Consider the following 25,107-nt stretch of genomic DNA (forward strand, 5'->3'; position numbering starts at 1 on the left):
CTGCTGCAGCTGTTGTGATTTTTTTCACAGATGGTCTAAATGCTAAGATTGCTTGGTGGAACAAAGGCCAGGATGCTGTTGTACAAAGAGATCTTAGCGCTAAGGTGATCGTAACTCCCATACCTTAACATAGACTTACGACAATCGTAGCACTAAGTTTGTTTTGTACAACGGCACCCAAGTCTTGCACAGTTTCAGGTACTTAATGAGGCATTGTTTTGATTATTTACTTGTTTAGTTATTTTGTAGATGTAAAGGATACGCTGAAGCATGTTTTATGATGTTGCTATTAAACCATCTGTGTTGATTTGCAGATGTCGCCTTCAGTGTCCCTACACCATATGGCAGAAATCTCAAATCTAGAAGTGGAATTACGAAGGAAGATGGCAGAAATACAACACCGAGAACAGACCGTCAGGTAGGGGCATTGTGTAGTACATAGCTGATTGTTGTGTGTGAATGGGCAGTTGGTGGGCATGTTCATATCCCACGTGTGAAGAGGAGCTCTTTGTCAGCTGTGATGAACAGGTGCTGAGATGAACATTGTATGCAGGACCCCCCCGGTGTGCAGGTCCTATACTGGTGCTCACCACTCAAGTGTACGCTAGATTTAATACATTGTTCAAATCAATATTGTCCTTGATATAATTCAATATACCCGGTATGTAACGATGGAGGACTCGCTCCAAAGTTTTGCATAAATTGCATTGGTAGATCACATTAAAATCAATATTGACGATGCTGACGTTGCTGCATGACATGACAGTTAACACTGTGCACGCTTTGAGGATGATCCATAGCAAGATTGATATCTGATAGAACAAGTGTTATTGATTTAATTTTCCAACAGCAATATAATATTTCATGTGATACTGGTTCAATTGATACATGTGTTACTTTTATATATTCCAATCGTAGTGTTACCTGTGATATTTGGGGTTACCAGTGATATTTGAGGTTACCTGTGATGTTTGGGGTTAACTGTGGTATTTAAAGTTACCTGTGCTATTTGGAGTTACCTGTGCTATTTGGAGTTACCTGTGCTATTTGGAGTTACCAGTGCTATTTAGGGTTACCTGTGCTATTTAGAGTTACCTTCGCTATTTGGAGTTACCAGTGCTATTTAGGGTTACCTGTGCTATTTAGGGTTACCTGTGCTATTTAGAGTTACCTTCGCTATTTGGAGTTACCAGTGCTATTTAGGGTTACCTGTGCTATTTAGAGTTACCTTCGCTATTTGGAGTTACCAGTGCTATTTAGGGTTACCTGTGCTATTTAGGGTTACCTGTGCTATTTAGAGTTACCTGTGCTATTTGGAGTTACCTGTGCTATTTAGAGTTACCTTCGCTATTTGGAGTTACCAGTGCTATTTAGGGTTACCTGTGCTATTTAGAGTTACCTTCGCTATTTGGAGTTACCAGTGCTATTTAGGGTTACCTGTGCTATTTGGAGTTACCTGTGCTATTTAGAGTTACCTTCGCTATTTGGAGTTACCAGTGCTATTTAGGGTTACCTGTGCTATTTAGAGTTACCTTTGCTATTTGGAGTTACCAGTGCTATTTAGGGTTACCTGTGCTATTTAGAGTTACCTTCGCTATTTGGAGTTACCAGTGCTATTTAGGGTTACCTGTGCTATTTAGAGTTACCAGTGCTATTTAGGGTTACCTGTGCTATTTAGGGTTACCTGTGCTATTTAGAGTTACCTGTGCTATTTGGAGTTACCTGTGCTATTTAGAGTTACCTTCGCTATTTGGAGTTACCAGTGCTGTTAAGGGTTACCTGTGCTATTTAGAGTTACCTTCGCTATTTGGAGTTACCAGTGCTATTTAGGGTTACCTTCGCTATTTGGAGTTACCAGTTCTATTTAGGGTTACCTGTGCTATTTGGAGTTACCAGTGCTATTTGGAGTTACCTGTGCTATTTGGGGTTAGTTGTGCTATTTGGGGTTAACTGTGGTATTTAGGGTTACCTTCGCTATTTGGAGTTACCAGTGCTATTTAGGGTTACCTGTGCTATTTAGAGTTACCTGTGCTATTTGGAGTTACCTGTGCTATTTGGGGTTAGTTGTGCTATTTGGGGTTAACTGTGGTATTTAGGGTTACCTTCGCTATTTGGAGTTACCAGTGCTATTTAGGGTTACCTGTGCTATTTAGAGTTACCTGTGCTATTTGGAGTTACCAGTGCTATTTAGGGTTACCTGTGCTATTTGGAGTTACCAGTGCTATTTAGGGTTACCTGTGCTATTTGGGGTTAGTTGTGCTATTTGGGGTTAACTGTGGTATTTAGGGTTATGTTCAGACTACCTCAGATGAAAAGATTAACAAACAATGATGTTTTGTGGGATATAATGGGCAGAGTGTGGATGATGCAGTCGGGGGCGATAAGCAAGGTCCTACCGCGGACTAGAAATCGCATACAGACCCTATCGCGGGTCAAGTTGTCCCTCCACCGTGCTTGGCAGACAGGACCCACAGCAAAGATACTGTCACTCCCCCCGCGGAAACAGCAGGCAGAAGAATTTGGGCTCCCGCTGTAATTAGCAGGCAGCCAGAGTATCATACACCCACCAGCATGGTGTTAAACCAAAGCCCCCGACTGCACCATGCCCACTGTACCAAATTTATTGAAATAGAATAACAACAATAAGAACGATACATTTATAAACTTGATAAGACTTTGTACAATGTTGTTCACTGTGGAAAGAAGGCGCAACCTGACAATTGGGGTGATTTGGGGGTGGAGGGTGGGGAAAGAGGTGAAATGCAAACCGCCGGACGCGTTGTGTTGTGTTGTTAGAATGACTTGACAGTTGGGGAGTAAAAGTAGTGACGTCACGAGACCACGTGTAGTGACGTCATGGGAGAAATGACGTATGTTGCCATGGGGAGTATTTTTGCGGGTCTTGTGAGAGGAGAATGTTTGTAAACAAATGGTGGAAAATGGTAAATGGGAATAGTTACTAGTATTGGTTATGCGGAGCTGACCATAAACCGATTTAGCTAAATAATGCTAAATCATATTAGTTGATTATTTAAGGTATTTGTGATATTTAGAACTGCCTGAGAATATTTTTGGGTTTCTGGAAAGTTTGTAACTGAAGAAGTCTTGATATTATACAATTTAGGGAACTTACCTCCCGAAAACTATAATCAAAGTTTATACAAACATACTGTAACACAAGCAAAACTAAAACTAAAAATGCTCATAAGATGCAACAATATTTGGCAAGTCATCAGCTTTATTGATGAATTTTTGGGTGGGTCAAATGTATGATCCCGTAAGCCAGTGACCTCGGACTTATAGATTTTTGAACTCTACTGACAGCTCTAGTGGAGTCTTGTTTGGCCTTGAGAAGTTTGTAGAACATGAAGACGTGAAAGGTTTTATGGATGACACCATCTTTGTTGTTAGTAGCAACGTTTCAGTGCTACCTGCACCTTCATCAGGTGACAAACGGAGAAGTGGCCTTGAAATGGGTGAAATGTGAGAAACAATGAAAGAGTTGTTGTCCATATAAAGTTTCACGGTGCAAGCAATAGCACTGTTCCACAATGCGATGTCAGTACTACCACTATCTATGTCTATTTGTTTGGAGGTATGACAGTCGTAGTGCTGAGATCGCTCTGTGAAATTGTCCCCTGAAACGTAGCGACATGCAGTAAGGGGGTTCATGTGTATAAAAGGTTTGATGTTTTAATACTAAGATCTAGGGTTTTAGAGGGAGTAAGCTTTAACTAAAACACAGCTTATCGGCTTATCCTTAGAACTAACTCACCTGGCCTAATGACCTAGAAGAAAAGATAACATTTTGTTTTCTTACTTAACCTATGTTTTTAGCTTGTAACAGAAATAAGATATTTTTTGTTTTTCTTTGTCCTTAGATAAATATATCTTAGTTCTATAGGGTTCGTGTTGGGATTGAGTTGTAATCTGCTGTCACAATGATTGCTTCATTTGTTCTCATGCATTAAGCTTTCTGTTCTGATCTTTGACCTAAATTGCACTACCTGTCTCCCCTATACAGAATAATGAGCTAGCTCCATGACAACAATCTTCACAGGTAACTGATGATTAAAAGATTACCAGAATAGATCAATCTGCTGATAGGGGTATCAGGTTGTATTGACAGAATAATCTTGGATCATACCCAGAATTAATCTGTCACAGTCCCTGTGGGTATGCTGTGTAAGGTCGCAATAACAGCTCTATGTGGGTCGGTTTCAATACATTCGTTCCACTTGATTTAACGAGCGTTTCAAGAAGACTTCTGGTGGTGTTTGTTCCGTGTTGTCGGGAAAGACAGGTCGGTCAGGTGAAGGCGATGTTTGCTCTGGCTATTGTAAGATCATCTCAGCGAATTGACGATCTTGACTTGATGTCGTTAGACACCTGTCCGCGTGTTTCTACCTGTTTGGGAATCTTGGATCTCCACATTCCTTAGCCATTCAACATATTATTCAGTCATGCTCGGCTTTGAAGAGTGAATAGTCAAGGGAAACGTGACATGATTTTGAGCTGTGATTACTAAATGCTGTGCAGTGATCATTTTGTCACTTGTCACAAGCATCATTTTGGATTAACTGGTTCGTTTTGAGGTAGGTTTTCAAAATGTGGTTTGTTTCTGTTTCTTGGTAGATTTACACAACATTAATTATACTGTCACATGGTTTTTTTAAACAAATGACCTGTTTAATCACGTTATTCTTTTGGTTATTTACAGAATTTATATCAGCTTGTTTCATCTTCGAAAGTCTTGACTAATTGAGATTTACTGTAAATGTACTTTGAGTCTTGATAATCTAACTATTGCAAATGATAGCCACTGGATCAATAAGCCTATTTCAATCCTCTTCACGGAGCAAAAATATGCTTGCTATTATTGACTTAATTAACTTGTGTTAACACTGGAAGTAGTTTGGTTATAAGCGAGTGCTGGCAATATGCAAATATGCAATAGTAGTGTTTGTTTACTATGCTGTTACTGCATTGTCTGGTAGTTATAATGTATGTCCGTTAAAAGGACGGAGACTTTGTTGGCATTTGTAACTTTCCATTGATTTCTTTATGAGGACCACTTAAAGCTGACCTCCTTCGGATGTGGTTAACCATGATAAATCAATGCCTTTTATCTCAGGTGCTTGGTTCAATGGTGGAGGAGAGATTGATGCTCTGTAGCAGTGTTCTTATCATGTTTGTTTTGTGTTTGGAGAGTAATGATAATTACCAGTATGAAAGGTCCGTATTTATTGGATATATCGGTTGAATCTTATTTAATGTCAAGTTACATGTGTAGGTAAAAAAATATCCAGTTTATTTTGGCAATACTGTGTATTGTTGGTTTGCTTGTAAGGCTTGTCATTTATTAACGACCACATTTTTACTTTATGTGATGCCATGTGGTTTATTATGATGATATTTAATGTGATGTTTATGTGATATGCTGCTTTTCGATTGGACAAGAGGCAGGTCACAAAACTTATACGAAGTGAATGAATGACACATTTTGATAGTGATACCTTTGTCATGAGACTGTATTCTTGAAATGACAAACACTGACAGACTACTTCCACATTCCTCTTGGAATTCCCGAGACAAATAAAATACAGAAACTTTGTTTCTGATTATTTAGACACTTTAATCTTGAGTTTTTGCGTAAGAAAAAGGCAGTGTTCGACTGCATGCCTGTGATCTGATATCTTCACTTCAACCCTGCCTAGAGAACAAAACAAAGAAATGCATACCAAAACTATTGACTTAATCCGTGCCAAGACTGACAGCGATTGTCAACAATCTGAATTTACTTCACTGTGTATGTGACATAAGTTTACTCAAATGAGCTCACACAAAGTGAAAGTCAATTCTTAAATGGCTAGGCACTGAATGTGCGTGCGTGCGTGCATGTCTGTGTCTGTGTGTCCGTGTGTTTCTGTTGTTTAACATCGCACACAACAATATTCCAGCTCTGTGGTTGCGGCCTGTAAATAACCAAGTCTGGACCAGACAATCCAGTTATTGATATTATGATCTATGATGCACAACATCAGGTACATTGACACACAATCAACCAAGTCAACAAGCCCATCATCCAATCCATTAAGTCGCCTCTTACGACGAGCAAAGATTGGTCAAGACCAATTCTAACCTGAATCCCAAGGGTTGTAGCTGATAAAATATGAGTGTATTACCTAATTGTTATAACAGCAGTGATTGTGGGAATGATGCACATAATTATGGACACATGATATTGGACATTGCATCTATTACAGACACGACTGTTGATAAATTGGTTTGAAGTTGCAGGAAATGAGAATAGAACACTATTGTCACAGTTGCCTGGCAACAATTTATTGATGTGGCAGACATTAAGTGAATCCCAACAGGGTCTTTCACATCTATGCACTCACATGCGTAACAGTCTAGACTGCATATTGATGAAATATTGCTAAAAGCGGTGTAAAACCATACTCACTCACTCATTCACTGGACTATTGCCAGTTTTATCGGGTTAGCCCACTGAGATTCAATGCCGCATTTTAACATGGATACTCTACTCAGACACAGTATACTGACTCTGAGCTGACCAGTCCTTGTTTTAAGCCCCTTAATGCTGAGCACCAGACAGGGAAACAAGTATCAACTTTAAATTGCCTTTTGATATGACACAGCCAGGGATCAAAGCAATGAGCTCCTGCTGTAGGTGCAGCCGCTCCATCCACTGGACTACAAAAGTGATCTCTGTCCGTACAAAGTTCTGTGGGGACAGAGTGTTCACTGGAGTATCTGTTGGTTGATCAAGGCTGGGAGTGCCTCCTGTCTGCTGGCTAGTTCATTATTGATGCATCACGACATAGTTTTCCACCTGGAGTAATCAACTCTGGTAGTTTGATTGTAGTACCTAATGAATTTCCTGCCCGAATGTCCTCTCGTCAGACTCTTGATTAACTGATGGATGGAGAGGTTTGATGGTGTATGCTCATCGATGTCATGTCACAGTTAATGGGGACATGTCAGTAAACATCATCTGGTGTATGTTGGAAGCGCTGTCAGCTATTATTGATGAATCTTTTTTCACTTATGGTCAGTAGGAATGGTGTATTGATTGAGTAATGGTCTGATTGTGTTTCTTATAATGTAAGGCATGTCTATGTTGTGTGACACTGACTTCATGGGGCTTTATGTGTGAATGAGTTAACAGTTAAGTCAGTTCAGCAATGTTTCAGCTATATTGGGAATTTAACAAATGATGCATTTATATGATTGTCCATCTTCTTTATGGGGCAGAATAGCCCTCCATGTTTGTTGAGTCTACTCAATACGGTAGGATTAATACAGTGTGTGACATAGCTGTTCTTGTGTCATTGTGCCGACATCATTAATGGTTGATATTGCCATCAACCACTCATGGCTTGGTCTAGCCATGATAATTTACAGACTACCTTGATGCAGTGGAAATATAACTGAATTATTGAGTCACATGGATTCTAATTATCATGTCTAACTTCGAGATATGTCATACCTGTGCTCATGGCTTTCACAATGTGGTAAACGTCTAAGTCACTTTGGGCTTCCTTCCACATAGAGGTGACACACTGTGATGAATTGAAAGACTGTTGACAGTGGTTAACCAAACTCACTCAATTGATTCTTGCTATTATCTGTAAATTGTCCTAATGTATCTTTTCTGAACACTGAATATGCTTCAGGTCTGTGATGATTTATGTGTAATCATTTTAGGAATTGACTACAAGATCACTCTCAACTTTGCCATGTCTGTTCCACAAAAGAATTCTGTTTTCATACTCTTCTTGCTTTTGAAATTAATGTAGATTAAGAACTCATTATTATCTTTTTCTCTTTCAGATCTGAAGTTAGCCCAATTGGTGTTGAAAAACTCAGGCACCAGGTCATTGAACTCCAAGCATCAGAAGCAAGACTTAAACAAAAGGTCGTTGACCTTCAACTTGTAGAAGATGATCTTAGGAAAAAATTAAAACACTCTGATAGGTCAGCCCGACCAGCATCCGTACCAGCATCGAAGTGTGATGGAAACCATGCGGAATTCTTCCATAAAATTGATACCTTGAAGAAACGTGAAGAACATTTGAAGCAGCAGATAGAGAGACTGGAACAAGATGCCAAGAATCAGGATCTGTCCCGAAAGGTGGACCAACTTGAGCAGTCAGAGAAATCTCTGAAGAGGAAAGTTGAGCGTCTGGAGACCAGCCAGGTGGCAGCACCTGTTGCCACGGAGACAGCAGACACCATGTTGGACAAACCAGAGGATGTCCTGCTTCAGCAGATCCGTGAGCTGGAGAAGCTTGACAAGCATCACAGAGAACAGGTGAGTGAGTGAGATGGGTTTAAGACAGTTTTGAACAATATTTCCTATCACCCCAGTTTCCATTCTATTGTACCCATGGAGATTTCAGGTAAGAAAAGCAGTCCCCAGCCAGCAATGCTTGTCGTAATGGATCACATTGTCAGTCTCGGTGACTTGTTTGATTCCATGTCATTGTATCCCAAATACTTGGATCAGTGCTCAGGTTTGTCAATCACTGGATTGTCTGGTCCATTATTTACAGACTGTTGTCATATTGCTGTAATATTGCTGAGTGTGATATTAAATAAAAACTCAAAAATGAATTTCCGAAGTAGTTAAGATAATATTTGGGTCATTTGCTGGAACGTTTTTGTGGACAGATATCAGAACTGGAAGCTGACAGAGAGGAACTCCATGAGATAGCACGGAGGGACAAAGCCACCATCCATGATCAGAATGTCCGCAACCGGGAGCTGCAACTGTCGGAGAAGGTGCTCCGGGAGCAGGTGGAGAAGATGGAGGCTGCAGAGACGGAACTGTACCGAAAGTGTGAAGATCTGGACTCTCAGAATTCCAAGATGGAGGACCAGACTCATCTCCTGCAGATCCATGAGAGGAGGCTCCGCGAACTTGTCAAGAAATTAAAACTGGATGAGGAATTATGGATTGCAAAATCCGAAAACATGGAAATGACTGTAGAAGAGCTTGCTGCTTCAGAGGTTAATCTCAGAAAGAGGCTGGAGGAGCTTGCCACAGAGAAGATGACTCTAGCGCAGAAGTCAGAATATCTTCGGCTTCGGTGTCAAGAGTTGGAAAGCTCTGAGACAGCTCTGTACGAGAAGGTGAAGAATTATGAAAATGTGGAAGTGAGTCTTCAGAACAAGTTAATGGTGTTAGAGAACTCTGAGGCAGCAGCTAATAGTAAGATATCCGAACTAGACATGATGAATATGGACATGTCCACGCGGCTGCAGAGAGCCGTGGAGGAGAATGCTGTCCTGTACAATCACATCCAGGGAATTCAGGGCAATGTGCAAGAGCTCAATAGACAGCTTCTTGTAGCCAAAGACTCAGAACTCAGTTTGAAACAACAGGTGGAGAGTTCAGAGAAGAACGAGGTTGTGTTGCAAAAACGTTTGAAGGAGTTTGAGTTGCGAGATATAGACTCTCAAGCCAAAGTGAGACAACTTGAGCAGACTGAGGCTATTATGAAGGACCGGATCAGTAATCTGCATCGGAGTGAGAACAAACTCAAGTACAGAATACAGGAGCTGGAGAGCACTGGCAAACAGGTGAGACACCAGAGAACCTTACTATTGGGCTTAACTAATGACATTGAAGTCAATCCTCATATTGCTCTGTTCTGCTGCATGATCTTTTGAGTACAGAGTTGCTTTGGCAGGGAACATCTAATTGGCTTTCTAGAGATAAGGTCTTCATAAGGACAGGATGATGCCAGCTTGAGTCATCTCGATATGCATCAATATCTATGTCAGATTAGAACAAATACAGAAAAGACATGAATTGATTATTTCTGTGACTTGAATGAACATTTCACAGTTTCATATTTGTTTTTATTCCGTCATCATAGTGTTTTGGCCAATGTCTGCAGATGTTCTCAAGCTTGTTTCACACCGTTATGATTACCATCAGGATGTTAGAGTGTCCAGATCTGTATTGTTGACTTCATTGGTATATTTTTCTGTAGTTAAAGTGTGAATTTAGCAAGTAAAACTATGCAAGAGTGTAAACTTGACATGTTTGTTGACCGGTTTTTATGATCTTGAAGCTGAGTTCTTTGATATTGTTCACTGTATGATACAGTTTATTTACCTTCCTGTTTATCATGAAGACCCTTAGAAAAGCTTGAGGTTTATGTTTTCAGTAATAATCTTATCGATGCAGTAAGAATCTTTTGAACCTGCGTCCAGAAGTAGAGAAGTGTGTCTTCCTTGTGTGATTATATACAGTGTGCATCATATAGGGCACAAAAAGATGACTTGTCCTTCAGCTTCTTACTCTGATATTTCCTTGTGTGATCATTAGGGCAGAAGACACTAATCTTTCTTTTGAGAACTAGGAGGGAGCACTGATTGTGAGCAGTGTTGTGGATGGTTACGTGTAAGCACTGAGTGTACTGACCTTGTGTTTCAGTCTCTCGATGGAGTGTCCCGGGAGAAACTCCCTCGCACTCTGGATGAGTGTCATAAGAGGATCGTGGTCCTTCAGAATCAGCTCAAGCAGACTGCCAAGTTTTCGGATGATGATGATGACGGAGCCATAGTGAAAGTGCCGAAAATGGAGTTGGCACAAGTGCAGGCAAAGATGGTTTTGCTCGAAGAATCTGAGCGTCAGTTGTCTGAGACAGAGAAACTCGTTTCTCATCTCCGAGACACCGTCGCACAGCTCAGACAGGGCAAGGTACGTCACAGACATCGGCGTTGTACAACAAGCGAACAAAACATATGTTTCAGGATTCATGGGGAATAGTTGTTGTGTTTCAGACTTCTAATTACCTGGGTTGCAGTTTGGTTATCATGTTTCAGGGTTCTAATTATATAGATTATAGCGTGTGTTATCATGTTTCAGGGTTCTAATTATATAGATTATAGTGTGTGTTATCATGTTTCAGGGTTCTAATTATTTAGGTTATAGTGTGTGTTATCATGTTTCAGGGTTGTAATTATTTCGGTTATAGTGTGTGTTATCATGTTTCAGGGTTCTAATTATTTCAGTTATAGCACCTGTTATCATGTTTCAGGGTTCTAATTATTTAGGTTACAACGCATGTTATCATGTTTCAGGGTTCTAATTATTCAGGTTATAGCGCGTGTAATCATGTTTCAGGGTTCTAATTATTTCAGTTATAGCAGGTGTTATCATGTTTCAGGGTTCTAATTATTTCAGTTATAGCGTGTGTTATCATGTTTCAGGGTTCTAATTATATAGATTATAGTGTGTGTTATCATGTTTCAGGGTTCTAATTATTTCAGTTATAGCATGTGTTATCATGTTTCAGGGTTCTAATTATTTCAGTTATAGCGTGTGTTATCATGTTTCAGGGTTCTAATTATTTCAGTTATAGCGTGTGTTATCATGTTTCAGGGTTCGTGTGGTCATGAGGTGGAGCTGGATGTATGTAGGAGGAGGATCGAATCCTACGAGAACATCTTGCAGCGTCTCAAACAAATCCTGCCGCCAGAGCAGGTGCCCTCTTTGTTGAACCCTGATTCAGGTGAGTGGAACGGACTTCTCTCTGTCATAAGACATCCCGGCATGCCTCCTATGTTCACTTCACAGCTTGGTCAAATAGTGGGAGTCTTTTAATGGCATTGAATTCTATGGAAGAACATGTCCCAAGTACCTCATGCTTGTTATAAGAATTGATTAATGACAACTGGTTTAAGTGTGTCATTTGGTTTGTCAGTGTGCTCATACTATCGACCACATGTTTTCCAGTCTAGATTTGAATTTTTATCTTGATGGTGTGGAGTGTTAAATATGTATACTGAACAAAAAATAGGTTAGGGATCATAAACTATTATTAGACGTCTATATACCATACACATTTAGGGAAACTCAGTCTTCACTGCGGGGCGGTCGGGTAGCCTAGTGGTTAATGCGTTCGCTCATCACGCCGATGACCCAGGTTCGATTCCCGACATGGGTAAAAGCCCATTTCTGGTGTCCCCCACCGTGATATTGCTGGAAAACTGCTATAAGCGGCCTAAAACCATACTCACCCTCACTCACTCACTCAGTCTTCACTGCGGAAAAAATATCCCCCAAATTCATGATCAGTAACTTTTCTTGTTCAGTATATTTCATCACATTCAGTTTCTGTGTAACAGTTACGTATCTGTTTTGAGGTGAGGCGAGAACTCAGAATGTGAAGCGTGACATTCTATTTTGCAGCACTGCATGTTCCCACATGTAATAGTCTGTTTATTATGTTGACCGCCTCCGTGGTCTAATGGTAGAGAGTCCTCACCTCACCTCACCTGTTTATTATGTTAGTATTTAGTACTAAACATTACCTTGTTTCTGATTTGTACTGGACCACTTACTGTGAAGGGTTGAAGAGCTTTTGTTTATCTCGCTGGGAACTGTATTTGTTGACATAAATGTCATGGTCTCATTAGTGTCAAAAACATCATTAAATTCACTAATTACATCAAAATATTATTTATTCAAGTAGGAAATGATAACCAAACCGTTTGATGTTTGTATTCTGAAGCATTTGAGTTGTCAGCATGAAATTAAAACAAACAAACATACAGATTAACTGCCTTTAAACAATTCACCTGTGAAACTGTCAGACACAGCGTTGTATTGCTGCATGGGTGATCTAGGGATAATGCCAGCTGACAACGATGTATCTGTGGCCGCTAAATCAGTCCAACCTGGTTGTGTGAGGAGACGTTAAGCGATGTATTGAACTCGGTATTATGAAACGTGATCAGTCTGGAGTCGATATGTCTCAAGCTGTCACTGTAGGCTAGAGCAACAGGTGGGATTAACCCTTCCGGGGCCAGGAAAATCAATAACACCGTGGAGTGCTTGAAATAGTTGCCTGCTTGTTATTGCTGTGGCAAGGGATCTTGTTATGAACTGACCATTTGATACAGGTTATCTTTTGACAAGGGAGGGATTACAAGGTAGACACAATTTTATGGATAACTTCTTTAATACTGTAATAAGTGACGTTTCGGTATAGATCCTTATACCGTTGTCAAGCAAGACTGAATGAGGGACGTGGCAATCAACACCATCAACAGCCTTACTCGACTGGAGAAGATTTTTCCCCCCTTATTCAGTCTTCCTTGACAACGGTATAAGGATCTATACCGCAACGTCGCTTTTTAGAGTATTAAAGAAGTTGTTATCCATAAAATTGTGTCTACCTTGTCATCCGTCAACTTGTAAGTAATGCCTATCAAACAATTTAAGGGAGGGATTGTGTTGGGGTGGGGGGTGGTTGTGTGCCTGGAAATAGTTAGTTCCAGACACATTGAAAAAGAGTAATTTACCTTAGAATTTACACGAACTTAACTTTAACTTTATTCAAGGCATATACGTGATCTGTCTAGATATGAATTTTACTTTCTGTGTGATTATTAGTTTGAATTACTTCTTGCGACTGTGCTTCTCATAAGAGGTGACTTAACTGATCATGTTGTCAGGCTTGGTGATTTGGTTGATGGTGTGTCATCGTATCCTGGCGGTATTGGTCAATGCTCATAATATCAATCACCAGTTGCCTGGTCGAGACTAGATTATTTATTGGCTGATGTCATGCAGCTGGAATATTGCTGAGTGGGTGTTAAAAAACAAACACACTGCTACATATTTTCATAATTTCCAAGTGATTGGTTTTGATCAGTTAAAGGGTTAATAGAACAGGCGTGTTTATAAGTATAGGCGTGACAGCGAGTAGCCATATTGATCAGGGCTGTGCAGGGAACTATGAATGGTGCAGGTTATTATGTCTGTGTTGAACCCATGGCTGAAATCACCATCTCAAAAGCAGGAAGATATATTTCAAGCCAATGATTTAATTCCATGTTTGGAAGCATGTTCAGTAGGACAGGATCAATACTTGTAAGGTGTTGGCGTGATACAGTGTGTAATGTATAGAAAGCTGCACAGATGGTTTCCCAAGGAACTATTGGATACGGAACACTCATGTGATAAACATTTCAGTCGGTGTGATACATGAATAGGAGTCTTTGATTTGGAATACTACATGTGGAAAATGTGTGAAGTTTCTTCTGTCATGGGTTTGTATAGTTTATGTCTATTTCGTGTGTACATTAAAAATGATGCAGTCCAACATCCCTTCCTTTAGGATGATGGAGGTACATCACCGCTTGGATGATGAGTAGTCGGTGACTGTATTTATGTATGGAAGTGTGGTGACTCTAGGGTACTGTGTAGCTCTAGCACCTTGCTTGTGACCAGGGGACCCGTGAAGATCCGGGGATGAATAGGTCTTCAGCAACCCATACTTGCCGTAAACTATGTTTGTCGTAAGAGGCGACTAACGGGATTGGGTGGTCAGGCTCGCTGACTTGGTTGATGCATGTCATCGATCCCAATTGCGTGGATCGATACTCATGATATTAATCACTGAATTGACTGGTCCAGACTCGATTATTTACAAAGCGCTAAGATGATCGCTTGAACTCCCATACTTCAACATAGACTCACGGCAGTCTCATCGCTAAGAATGCTTTGTGGAACGGTTCCCTGGTTGATAGCGTGTCATTGTGCCACAGTTTGTCAGACTTAAGTACTTGTACATGTTGTGGTTGTGAAATTTGTGACTGTACTCTGAATGACTTTTACTATTTTCACGCCAGTCTGAAATATTTCAACTTTCATTGCAGGCTGTAAATAGTCCTAATACCAAAATAATATTCTGATAATTGTGAGAAGATCAAGTTGTGAGACAAATATTTCAGTTACTCTAGCTATTTTACACCTGAGTCGGCAATATTACAGCTGTGGGAAGGTGGCTTCTAAATAACCAAATCTTGACCAGAGAACTAGTGGTTGACAGCATGAGCAACAGTCCCATTTCCATTTTCAGTTTAGCCCCATTTCACCTCTTGAATGTGATATAAGAAAACCTTTCACCAACCTCACCTCACCTCACGGTATCTTTCTGTTCCAGACCCATCTGTTCAGGGCTCATCCAGTGAGAACCTCCCAGCCCGAGGTCTTCAGTCCTTGGAGTCAGAGAGGGTTATGCAGACAATGAGAGGCTTGACCAGGCCAGTGGGGTCAGCAGCAGCGCAACCCCAGGCCATGCATGCTGAGGATCAGGTGCCCTCAGACCTCAGCAGTGTTGATGAAGAAAATATGCATCAGGTGAGCTACAGCTTGATATATCACAGTCGCAATATGTCTGCCTTTGAGAAGGAACTTGGGGACAGTTGTGTGGTATGGTCAGAACAGGGCTGGACCTTCAGGGTTAGAAACTAACAGTTTTTGTCCGCTAGTCCTTATAATGATAACATAGAACAAAACCCCTAAAATGGGCCAATTTCTACTAGTCCTTAGGATACCTTTACTATTGGGGCAGCTTGGTAAGGACTACAGGGCTCGTGCCAATTTCTAATGCTGACTATCATGCTGGACATTAGTCAGGATCAGTATTTTAGGAATCAAAGGTCAGATTTTGTTACGGGCACAATATGTCCGCCATGGAGAAGCAGTTTGGGACTTGGTGAGAGTAGGCATAAATAGCAATGCTTAATAGTGCAGGGCTTCTACAAATATAATGGTCACAAACTTTGACATTCAGACAGTTTTCGTCTTACTCTGTGAAGGTTCATTCTACAATAATCCGTTAAGCTACAAGAAAACATCATTCCTATGTGTTAGTGTCCTTATTTTGAAGCAAATGGATAAATATGTGCCCATATACGTATTTCCCTGATGAGGTTATACAGTGCTAGGACGTCACGAAACAAGGTTTCAGTGCTGTGTGTCGAGGTTAAAACAACATTGCTGCGCTACTCTTGTATCATTTTGCCGTAAGCAATATGCAACCTTGCGTAAAATTGGACTTAACTCACTCCTTGTTTGGTATGTTACTCCATGTACCATATTTGATGTAACAAACGCCCAGGGCGCTCTCAAAATTAGAAATAGGGGGCTCTTATTAGAATATTATTTTGGTGAAAAAAACAATAACAGTTGAAAGTTAAATTTTGTGGTTTATGCTGACAGCCTGAAATGTTTATATACAACAGATATATTTTTCCAGAATTTAATTGCCCATAATTAAGGGTGCATAAAACACACGAGTGCGTATTATATGCGAATAAATAAGTCTTTTGTACATTGATCAATTGGAAGGGGTGCTAATTGGGATTGTTCACTAGCCAATATATTAGCAAATATCACTTATAAGAGCAGGGCGCTTATTACGTCGAATACAGTATTTGATGGTTTGCAATTTTGTCTAGATTCTTGACTTCATCCCATCACACTGACGATAGTTTGACTTAAAATGTCAATAAAATCGCAAAATCGTACCAGCAGACATTGTGAGGTTTCCTCATTTCATCAGTCATGAAGTCCGACTCCTTATCATACTCCATCCTTTACATGTTTGTTCAGCGCCCAAACCAAACAAAACACATTGTCATATTGGTCAACTCTCCAGGTCTTTGAAGCTCCCGCATTTGTAGGCAGCCAACATGCGCCATTTGTTATTGAAAAGGCTGCAGAACTCACATTATCATGCCAACCATTTCATTTTCCATTGCGATGACAAAAATTGTTTAACAGATTTGTTATGAATTTGGATTCAGAGCTTTGCTCACCTCGAGTGCAAACTGGTGGTGCTTGATGGAGCAATATTAGCCCTGCATCCAGTCAAGGTATATGCAGTTGTCTCCCCTTGGATTCTGAGTTTACCTCCCCTGAATGCAGATCTTCGGTTTAGAACTGACTTCATAGAATGAATTAATTGTGTCAGGGTGACCTTCACACATAAATTTGGAGTTTCTTTATTAATTTAATAAATGTATTGTGTAGGATGTAAAATTCATACTGTACTTGAAAAAGAGAATTGCAATTTATAAGTTTTTACATTCAAAAGTGATTGATTGGTTTGATTGTTTTCCTGCATAATTTTACACAGATGACTACTGAAAAGAATTAACATTGTTTTGTTTATGTTGGTTAGACTTTAAGAGTCAGATAAGGTCACTTTGTCAATATTAGAAAAAGATTACTTGCACTTCTCCGTGGAAAGGGTAGATTAACATTTTTATTTTTCAAAATCCAAATGTTGATATATTTGACATTTCTTAGATTCAAAGTCAGATGGTGGCACTATCTCCTGAAAGTAGTTGTACTGAATCCCCTTTCTGTCTTGGGACTGGCACTTGAAACACGTGGTGTATTTGGTGGTAGAATGTCTGTCTTGATCGTTGGGTTTCTCTTGGAAGCGACCTGTCAGATATGTATTCGTAGTTTTATGAAGATGGATATATATAGTATTTCTACACAGTTCAAAAGTACACCCATTGTTGTCTTAATAATAATTTATGAAATTCAAATGACAAATGTAATATTGTTTTACACAATCATGTAAATATGTATTATGATGATTCTTCTATTTTCGTTTGATGAAATGTGGTATATTTTTTTGACAATGTTTTGTTTTGTGTTTTACAGGTGCAAGGAAGCAGAGTATACACTCGCCCTCGTGTTTCTGCTTCTCAAGATGGCCGAGGCGGCCATCTTGAATCTAGTGATGCAGAGTCTGTGATGGAGGAGCAGTGGAAGAGAATTGAATCTAAGAAACCACGGCTGGAGAAGAAAGCCGATATGTCTGGTAACTGGAAGAGTGTTGCCAAGACTGTTCCTTCCACCTCCCCCAGAAAAAACACAGACAGTCAGGAGGAATTGATGATAGGTCTCACCCTTAACTCGGAGAGTGAGCACAGCCATTACCGATCACAGAATGACACAGATTCCAATAGGTCAAGCCCTCAGCTGCACCGAGCTAGAGCATCGAAGGATGCTAGCTTTGAATCGCATGCTCCGCCTTTGCCAAAATCGCTTCCACCATCTTTGCCACAAAAGGTGGGAAATTTCGCAGAGAAATCCTACTACCTACCGAGCTCAGAGTTGAACACCAGCGCTGATGAGACTCAGAGGTCAGGAGGTCAGCGTGTCCCTCACCAGCAAACAGCACCCCCAGTGTCTGCCCAGGTTACACGAACAGTGTCGGCCGAGAGTGTTGCCGACAGTGGGCAGGGCACCCTGGGAACAGGGTCGATGTTCTCGATGTCCCGGGGGTCAGTCATCAGAGACAGGATAGCACAGCTTGAGAGACAATTGCAGGTGGGTTCTCAAACATAGATAAAATAAATCTCTTCTGATATCTCCCTCTGGAAAGATGTGACAAACCCTCAATAGGAGATTACCTCAGGGGACCTGTCTATTCAGCCAATCACCTTCGAGTCTTCTAATTCCTCGCAATAAGCATATCTGATGTATGTATAGTGAAAATGAATGTAAACAGGGAGTTCTGAATGGAGAAGAAAAGTAAGAATCTTTACCCAATGTAATATTTGTGGTTTGGTGGTTTTCTGTTGTTCAGACTGAAATTTCCAAGTTTGCTATTGTAACTGGTTCTCAGTCCTGTTTGTGTTAACCATATTTACACCATATGGGATAAATGTATTTCAGTCCAAGAGCTCGGGAGCTGAAAGTAGGACTGATGAGGAAGATAGTGTGTTTTCTTGGAAACAAAAGGTAACATGAGGTGCCACCTTCAGACACAGTTGTAGGTTCTGATTTTCATACATTATCATAAGCCGACTATGCTTGTTGTAAGAGGCGACTAACTGGAACATTTGGTCAGGCTCACTGACTTGGTTTATGCATGTCATTGTATCCCAATTAAATGGATCAATGTTCATGATGTCAATGACAGGATTGTCTGGTCCAGACTCGATCATATACAGAACGCCGTCATAGAGGTGGATATACTGCTGACTGCGGCATTTAACAACAAACAGACAAAGTGGCATTCAGCTAAAATCATCGAAGCAGCCATCTGCACTTATAAGAGGGGTCTTTCACGTGACGTGTTTGATGGCTTGTCCTTGACTGCCGTGGCAAATGGAAAAATCTTTTGATTACATTTTGGTATGTTTACGAACATATGTGCGTAGATCAACTGTATGTCTTTGTTTTTTCTGTTGTCTACTAATTCTGTTTTACTGTATCTGTATTGATGCGTGTTATTTTCCTTTCAGGCTCTAGAAAAACCACGACACATTGAAATCATAGAGAAGGAGAATAAGAATGTCAAAGATGAAGTAAGTTTCATGATATTTCAAATTATGTCAAATTTGTATTTCAATGAAACAGTATTCATTATCACTTATGTGCCTTGGATTACATGTTGAATTTTTAGCCCTTCAAGCAGACGATTATCCTTGGCCGATTAACCATTTGTTTTTTAATTAAAAGCAATTTTGCTGTCGATTATGTTATCATCAGAATTTGTCACCATGTTTTTCCACCTTATCATCATCATAGCCCTTTGGTTCATCTCGCATGTAAGGAAATAAATAACATGTGATTCTCTGTCATTTGATTGGCCAACCATGCAATTATTTTTGCGTTTATGCTTCCATAAACTGAAAAAACATTATGCCATGCCTACTAGAAGACTACTTTTACTTGCTTGGCTGATGATATGTGGTATAGAAATTATCATTCTTCAAATAGTCATTCTATGCAGTTTTTATGCTTTGTATAAACATCTCACAACAGGCAAGTTAGTAAGCTTGTGTTCAAGGCTGAGAGCTCATGTCATCATTGTCCAGATATATAGTCACCTGCTGAAGGAGCAATTAGTAGCCCTGAAAGTCTTTTCAAGCGATAATGAAGTTGTTTTCCATAAAAGTTTCATGTCTTTATGTTCTTCTGACTTCTAAGTGCCTATCGGTGGCCCGGGTGACCTAGTCGTCTAAGGCGCTGCGATTTGCTGTGCAGAGTTGCGTCTCTTGGGCACGCCAGAAACCTATGTTTGTGGGTTCGAATCCCGGTTGGCCCCGATTATGTTTCTTGGTTTGTCAGCACCGTACTTGTGCTCATGGGTTTCAGCGAAGTGGTAAACGTCTGAGACGGGCATCACTTCGGGCTTTCCTCCCACATTAAGCTGACACGCCGTGATATAACTGGAATACTGTTAAAAGCGGCGTTAAACAAACACATTCACTCACTCACTCTAAGTGCCTTTCAAACACTAGATTCTCCAAGTAGTCATCAAAACGTATAAACTATCATTATCATATAACTATGGACACCCAAGAATGATGTGGCCCAGAAACTGTAGAATCCTGTACAAATCATTAGTCTCCACGGAGTGAACCCAGCGAATAGCCATCGTATAAAGATGAGGTTGTCATGAGATACTGAGCTTGTGTTCTGGTCACCAGCCCCCACCGGCCACACGCCGTCGCCAGCGGGTAAGTGACGGGAAAGTGTGGCGCACGACACTTCAGTTTCAGTTCCAGTCCAACACCAAAGGTTCGGGGTATTTTCTTTTGTTCTCCATTTTTGGGCGGAATGCGGACACACATACTCGGCCTACTTGCGACATACTGGCCTTAGCTAGGACCAAGATGCATTGCTTTCCATTTTACCCTTTGCCTAATCATTAGTTTGCTGATGTTGTGTAACCTATATTAATGTGCAGTTTTAAAGGCATGTCCTTTTAAACAAGGACAATTTTATAATTTTGAATTTGTCACAATCATTTTTTTTTTCTTCCTTTTGAATAAATTATAACAATGAAGTTGAAATATACAAAATGCTTAAGTGATGCTCAGCAAAGTACTGATTAGCTGCTCCAATAGCAACGGCACCCTGGAGGCGGGACGCATAGCCTAAACAAATTATTGTTGTCAGAACAGCAAGATTCAGTGGTCAATGTCTTTATTTCAGTTATTTTCATATGGAGTATTTCATTTCATCAATTCAGTTTTATCTCACTGGTGTTGGAATTATCACATTTCATTTTTCATAATTTTTTAATCACAAAGTAGTCATCAAAATGCATGTAGATTTATTTCCATGTACATATTTCATCTTTTGTATAAACCTTTATACCAATGTAACACTGTATCAGTTCTGTGATTTATGTATTATGGAGTAGTTAGTAAATCCATCTGTTTACGATGTAAAGACACAGCACAGTGTAGCTGTAGAAATATATAAGACAATTTTAGGTATGTACTGAACATGTAGATATTCTAGTCACTGCATAACAGCTAAGCTTGAAGCACATCTTCATTTTACATGATGGTTTAAGGGTAGTTTGAGTATTTAATGGAGGATTCCTTGTCACACTGGTAATTGACCAACCGTAAAGTGAAGACTTGCTTCAACTAACACTCATTTGCGCAGTGCTCCAAGTTAACATTGGTCAGAGAGTGTCCTCAAGTGGCATGATAACTGGGAAAGCCCAATGAGGCAGGTTGTAGACCATTTTTTACTTTTGTAAAACATGATTCTGATGGACCACGGGCAAATTTGGGGTTCATTTCGGTCTCCTGCAGTTAAATGCATTACAAAGTATAGAGTTCTGGTGCCTGACCAATGTTGCTTGCCTTCATCTTCTTGATGCAAAGTCAATGCCAAACTGATGCAAAATCGGTGCAAAACCAATGCAAAATCGGTGCAAACTGTTGTCAAATTGATGCCAAAATGGTGCAAAAGTGATGCAAAATTGGTGCAAAACCGATGTCAAACTGATGCACAGTTGGTGCAAAACCGATGTCAAACTGATGCACAGTTGGTGCAAAACCGATGTCAAACTGATGCAAAACGGTTGTCAAACTGATGCAAATTACGGCAAAACTATTGTAAATCTGTTCAGCTGAACATGTAACATTCTTCAGCATTGTTAGCTATAGGTCATTGAAACTACAGACAGGAAATAATATGATTTCCCTAAGTAAAAAGTCATTGTGGAATAATTACTCTACTTTAATTCTTCTTTCTTAACATTCCGATGCAATACATAGAGAGTAATGCTCTGGTTTCAAGAATCACTTTCCATCAGTAGGATGTATGTATGGTATTTTCATAAAGGTATTTTGTATACATTAATAAACTGCTACGCTGTAAATGAATGGATGTGTGCTAAATGTTTCAATGCATTTGTTTGTTGTTGTAGATCAATAAGTTAGAGAAGGAGTTAGAGGAGAAGAGACGACACATTGATACGTTTACAACTTGGATGTCTGATGCAGAGGAACTACTCAGAAACCAGGTATGTCCATGAAGGCATCCATTGAAAATATGTCCATGTAGGCGTCCATTGAAAATATGTCCATGAAGGCATCCATTGAAAATATGTCCATGCAGGCGTCCATTGAAAATATGTCCATGAAGGAGTCCATGGAAAATATGTCCATGCAGGCGTCCATTGAAAATATGTCCATGAAGGGGTCCATTGAAAATATGTCCATGCAGGCGTCCATTGAAAATATGTCCATGAAGGGGTCCATTGAAAATATGTCCATGTAGGCATCCATTGAAAATATGTCCATGAAGGCGTCCATTGAAAATATGTCCATGTAGGCATCCATTGAAAATATGTCCATGAAGGCGTTCATTGAAAATATGTCCATGAAGGCGTTCATTGAAGGTATGTCAATGTAGGCATTCATTGAAGGTATGTCCATTAAGGCCATTCATTGCCAGGACAGTCACATTCGCATTATGTGTCCTACAACATGGCAGGCAGCCTGGTCACTGCTGTCTGAGGTTCAAGACCCCTTTCCTAGAAACATTATGTTCGTTTACTGGCATTCATTGTTATGTTGTCAGTAACTGCTTGATTTTAGAAAATCATTACCGTATTCGACGTAATAAGCACCCAGGGCGCTCTCAAAATTAGAAATAGGGGGCTCTTGTTTGAATATTATTTTGGTGAAAAAACAGAGTTGAAAGATATATTTCATGGTTTATGCTGACAGCCTGAAATGTTTATATACGACAGATATATTTTTCAATATTTTAATTGCCCATAATTAAGGGTGCATATAACACACGAGTGCGTATTATACGCGAATAAATAAGTCTTTTGCACATTGATCAATCGGAAGGGGTGCTAATTGGGATTGTTCACTAGCCAACATATTAGCAAATATCGCTGTGGGTGCTCATTAGAGCAGGGCGCTTATTACGTCGAATACGGTAGCTATACTTTTTTGTGTGAAAGATGATGTGGCAGACAAGGGTATGTCTTCTTTAGTGCTTGGTGGTGTCGTAAGAAGACTCAGTCGGTCTTGATGTTTGTTTGTTGTTTAATGCCACACTCAGCAATATTCCAGGTATATGATGGTGGTCTGTAAATAATCAAGACACAACGGTATCGGGTGGTCAGGCTCGCCGACTTGGTTTGATGCAGGTTATCGTATCCCAATTGCGTGGATCGATACTCATGATGTCAGTCACTGGATTGACTGGTCCAGAATGGATTATTTACAGCCATCATACAGCTGGAATAGTGATGAGTGTGGGTTAAACAACAAACAAAGAAACAGTCAATTTGCCAGTAAATGAGAGTTGACTGTCTTCCACTCAGCCATCATGGAACGACATTCATTCAGTACAGGATTTTTATGCAATACTGTGCAAGGGTTGCTTTGGTGAATATTGAGGGTGCCCACCCCATTTTGGAACTCTGGATGCTGAGCCCTTATGTGGTATTTCAATGTTGAAATTTAATCTTTTGTCTTTCTACTCACAAAGAGTGCAAATCAGTAACATATTTGCCCTAAGCTTATGAGCATGCATGGTCATGTGAAAATCCCAGTCTCTTGTATTTGTCCCAGCTGTGTACACAGGTCTGCGCTCTTAAATTGGATGCCTAGACAAGAAGTTTCCGAAGTTGAGAATTGTGATATTTTCATTGCAGATATTTCACTGCTGTGAACGTAACACTCTGATGGAACTATTGCCATACAAGAGTTACCTCCCCGCAAATTGTCACCCTTTATCTTAATTGTCTAACGCACACTAAACTGTTCCACATTGACAAGGCAAAATAGTGATAGATGGTCATTTTTGGAGTTAATTTTGCTTCTTGCCGTTTGTTGTTCTCTTGAAAATGTTTCGTTATAATCTGTAAATTTCTCATTTAACTTGTCAATCGAGACTTGTTGTATTCTTTTGCTTCCAACAGTTGTCTCATAGATTTCAAGAATATTTTTAGTTTAATGTTCTTTTGTATATAATCATATTCAAACGTATGAAAAAGAATGTCCGTGAACCTAAATATTTTTTGTTACTTTTGTTTATAATTTTTAAGATTTTGCAAACATGGAACTGCTTTGTGACTCGCAAATACCAGGGGTGGTGCACCGTCCCTGTGTGTTAGATAGGGAGAATTTACGTTTCAAGGTTTTACAGTTGTATTGAAATAATTTAATTTTCCAGTTTAGAACTAGACAAAAAGTATATAATAAACAGGATATACCATATGTCTTGTGAAATATCATGTTTCAACACGTGAAATATCCTCTGTGTATGCCGGATCCTTCTATATTGCTGAGTGTGGCTTTAAGCAAGAGTGAGTAAATGAGTTTGATTTTACGCCGCTTTTAGCAATATTCCAGCAATATCACGGCGGGGGACACCAGAAATGGGCTTCACGCATCGTACCCATGTTGGGAATCGAACCTGGGTCCTCGGTGTGACGAGCGAACGCTTTAACCACTAGGCTACCCAACCGCCCCTTTAAGCAAGAAACAAGCAAACAAACAGTCACTGCTTCATGATGATGTTTTGTTGTGTTGCAGAACAAGCACAGTGATAGGGACATAGTACAGAACTTACAGTCGCATCTAGTCAGCATCAAGTCTCAACTACAACACTCAGGTTATCGGAAAGAAGACATATTGGAAGACCCAGCAGCATTTAAAACAGAACTTTACAAACGGGATCGAGAAATAGCAACCAAAGTGAGTACACTACAATAGCACTTCCTTTCGTGCTCAGACAATAGCGGAGCACAGGTAGTCCTGGTGTCTAGGGCACCGCCATTTTCTTTGCAGAGATCAGACAATAGCATTGATGTTGAGTTGTGTAGCTGAGTTGTGAATTGGGATCTGTGGCATACTTCAACCAAGTCAGCGAGCCTGACCACCCAATCCCGTAAGTCGCCTCTTACGACAAGCATAGTCGCCTTTTTCGGCAAGCATGGGTTGCTGAAGACCTATTCCATCCCGGATCTT

General features: G+C 40.1%; 1 protein-coding gene across 12 annotated transcripts in view; it reads left to right on the forward strand.

The window, feature by feature from the left end:
• Positions 1-25,107, forward strand: part of LOC124136555 (golgin subfamily A member 4-like) — a 187,315-nt gene that overhangs the window by 145,089 nt on the left and 17,119 nt on the right. For 11 of the 12 annotated variants that reach the window (XM_048393602.1, XM_048393603.1, XM_048393604.1 and 8 more), the window contains 11 exons: positions 315-418; positions 7,861-8,341; positions 8,701-9,612; positions 10,475-10,741; positions 11,426-11,555; positions 14,997-15,193; positions 17,516-18,187; positions 18,536-18,601; positions 19,108-19,170; positions 22,041-22,136; positions 24,673-24,834. In XM_048393602.1, coding sequence (XP_048249559.1) covers positions 315-418; positions 7,861-8,341; positions 8,701-9,612; positions 10,475-10,741; positions 11,426-11,555; positions 14,997-15,193; positions 17,516-18,187; positions 18,536-18,601; positions 19,108-19,170; positions 22,041-22,136; positions 24,673-24,834 — 3,150 coding nt within the window. Of the gene's footprint in view, positions 1-314; positions 419-7,860; positions 8,342-8,700; positions 9,613-10,474; positions 10,742-11,425; positions 11,556-14,996; positions 15,194-17,515; positions 18,188-18,535; positions 18,602-19,107; positions 19,171-20,298; positions 20,390-22,040; positions 22,137-24,672; positions 24,835-25,107 lie in introns of those variants that run through there. The other variant, XM_048393612.1, reaches the window with a different exon arrangement.

Source organism: Haliotis rufescens, unplaced genomic scaffold (genome assembly GCF_023055435.1).
Source record: "Haliotis rufescens isolate VD_foot unplaced genomic scaffold, xgHalRufe1.0.p SCAF_12, whole genome shotgun sequence".
In the NCBI taxonomy this organism is placed as follows: domain Eukaryota; kingdom Metazoa; phylum Mollusca; class Gastropoda; order Lepetellida; family Haliotidae; genus Haliotis; species Haliotis rufescens.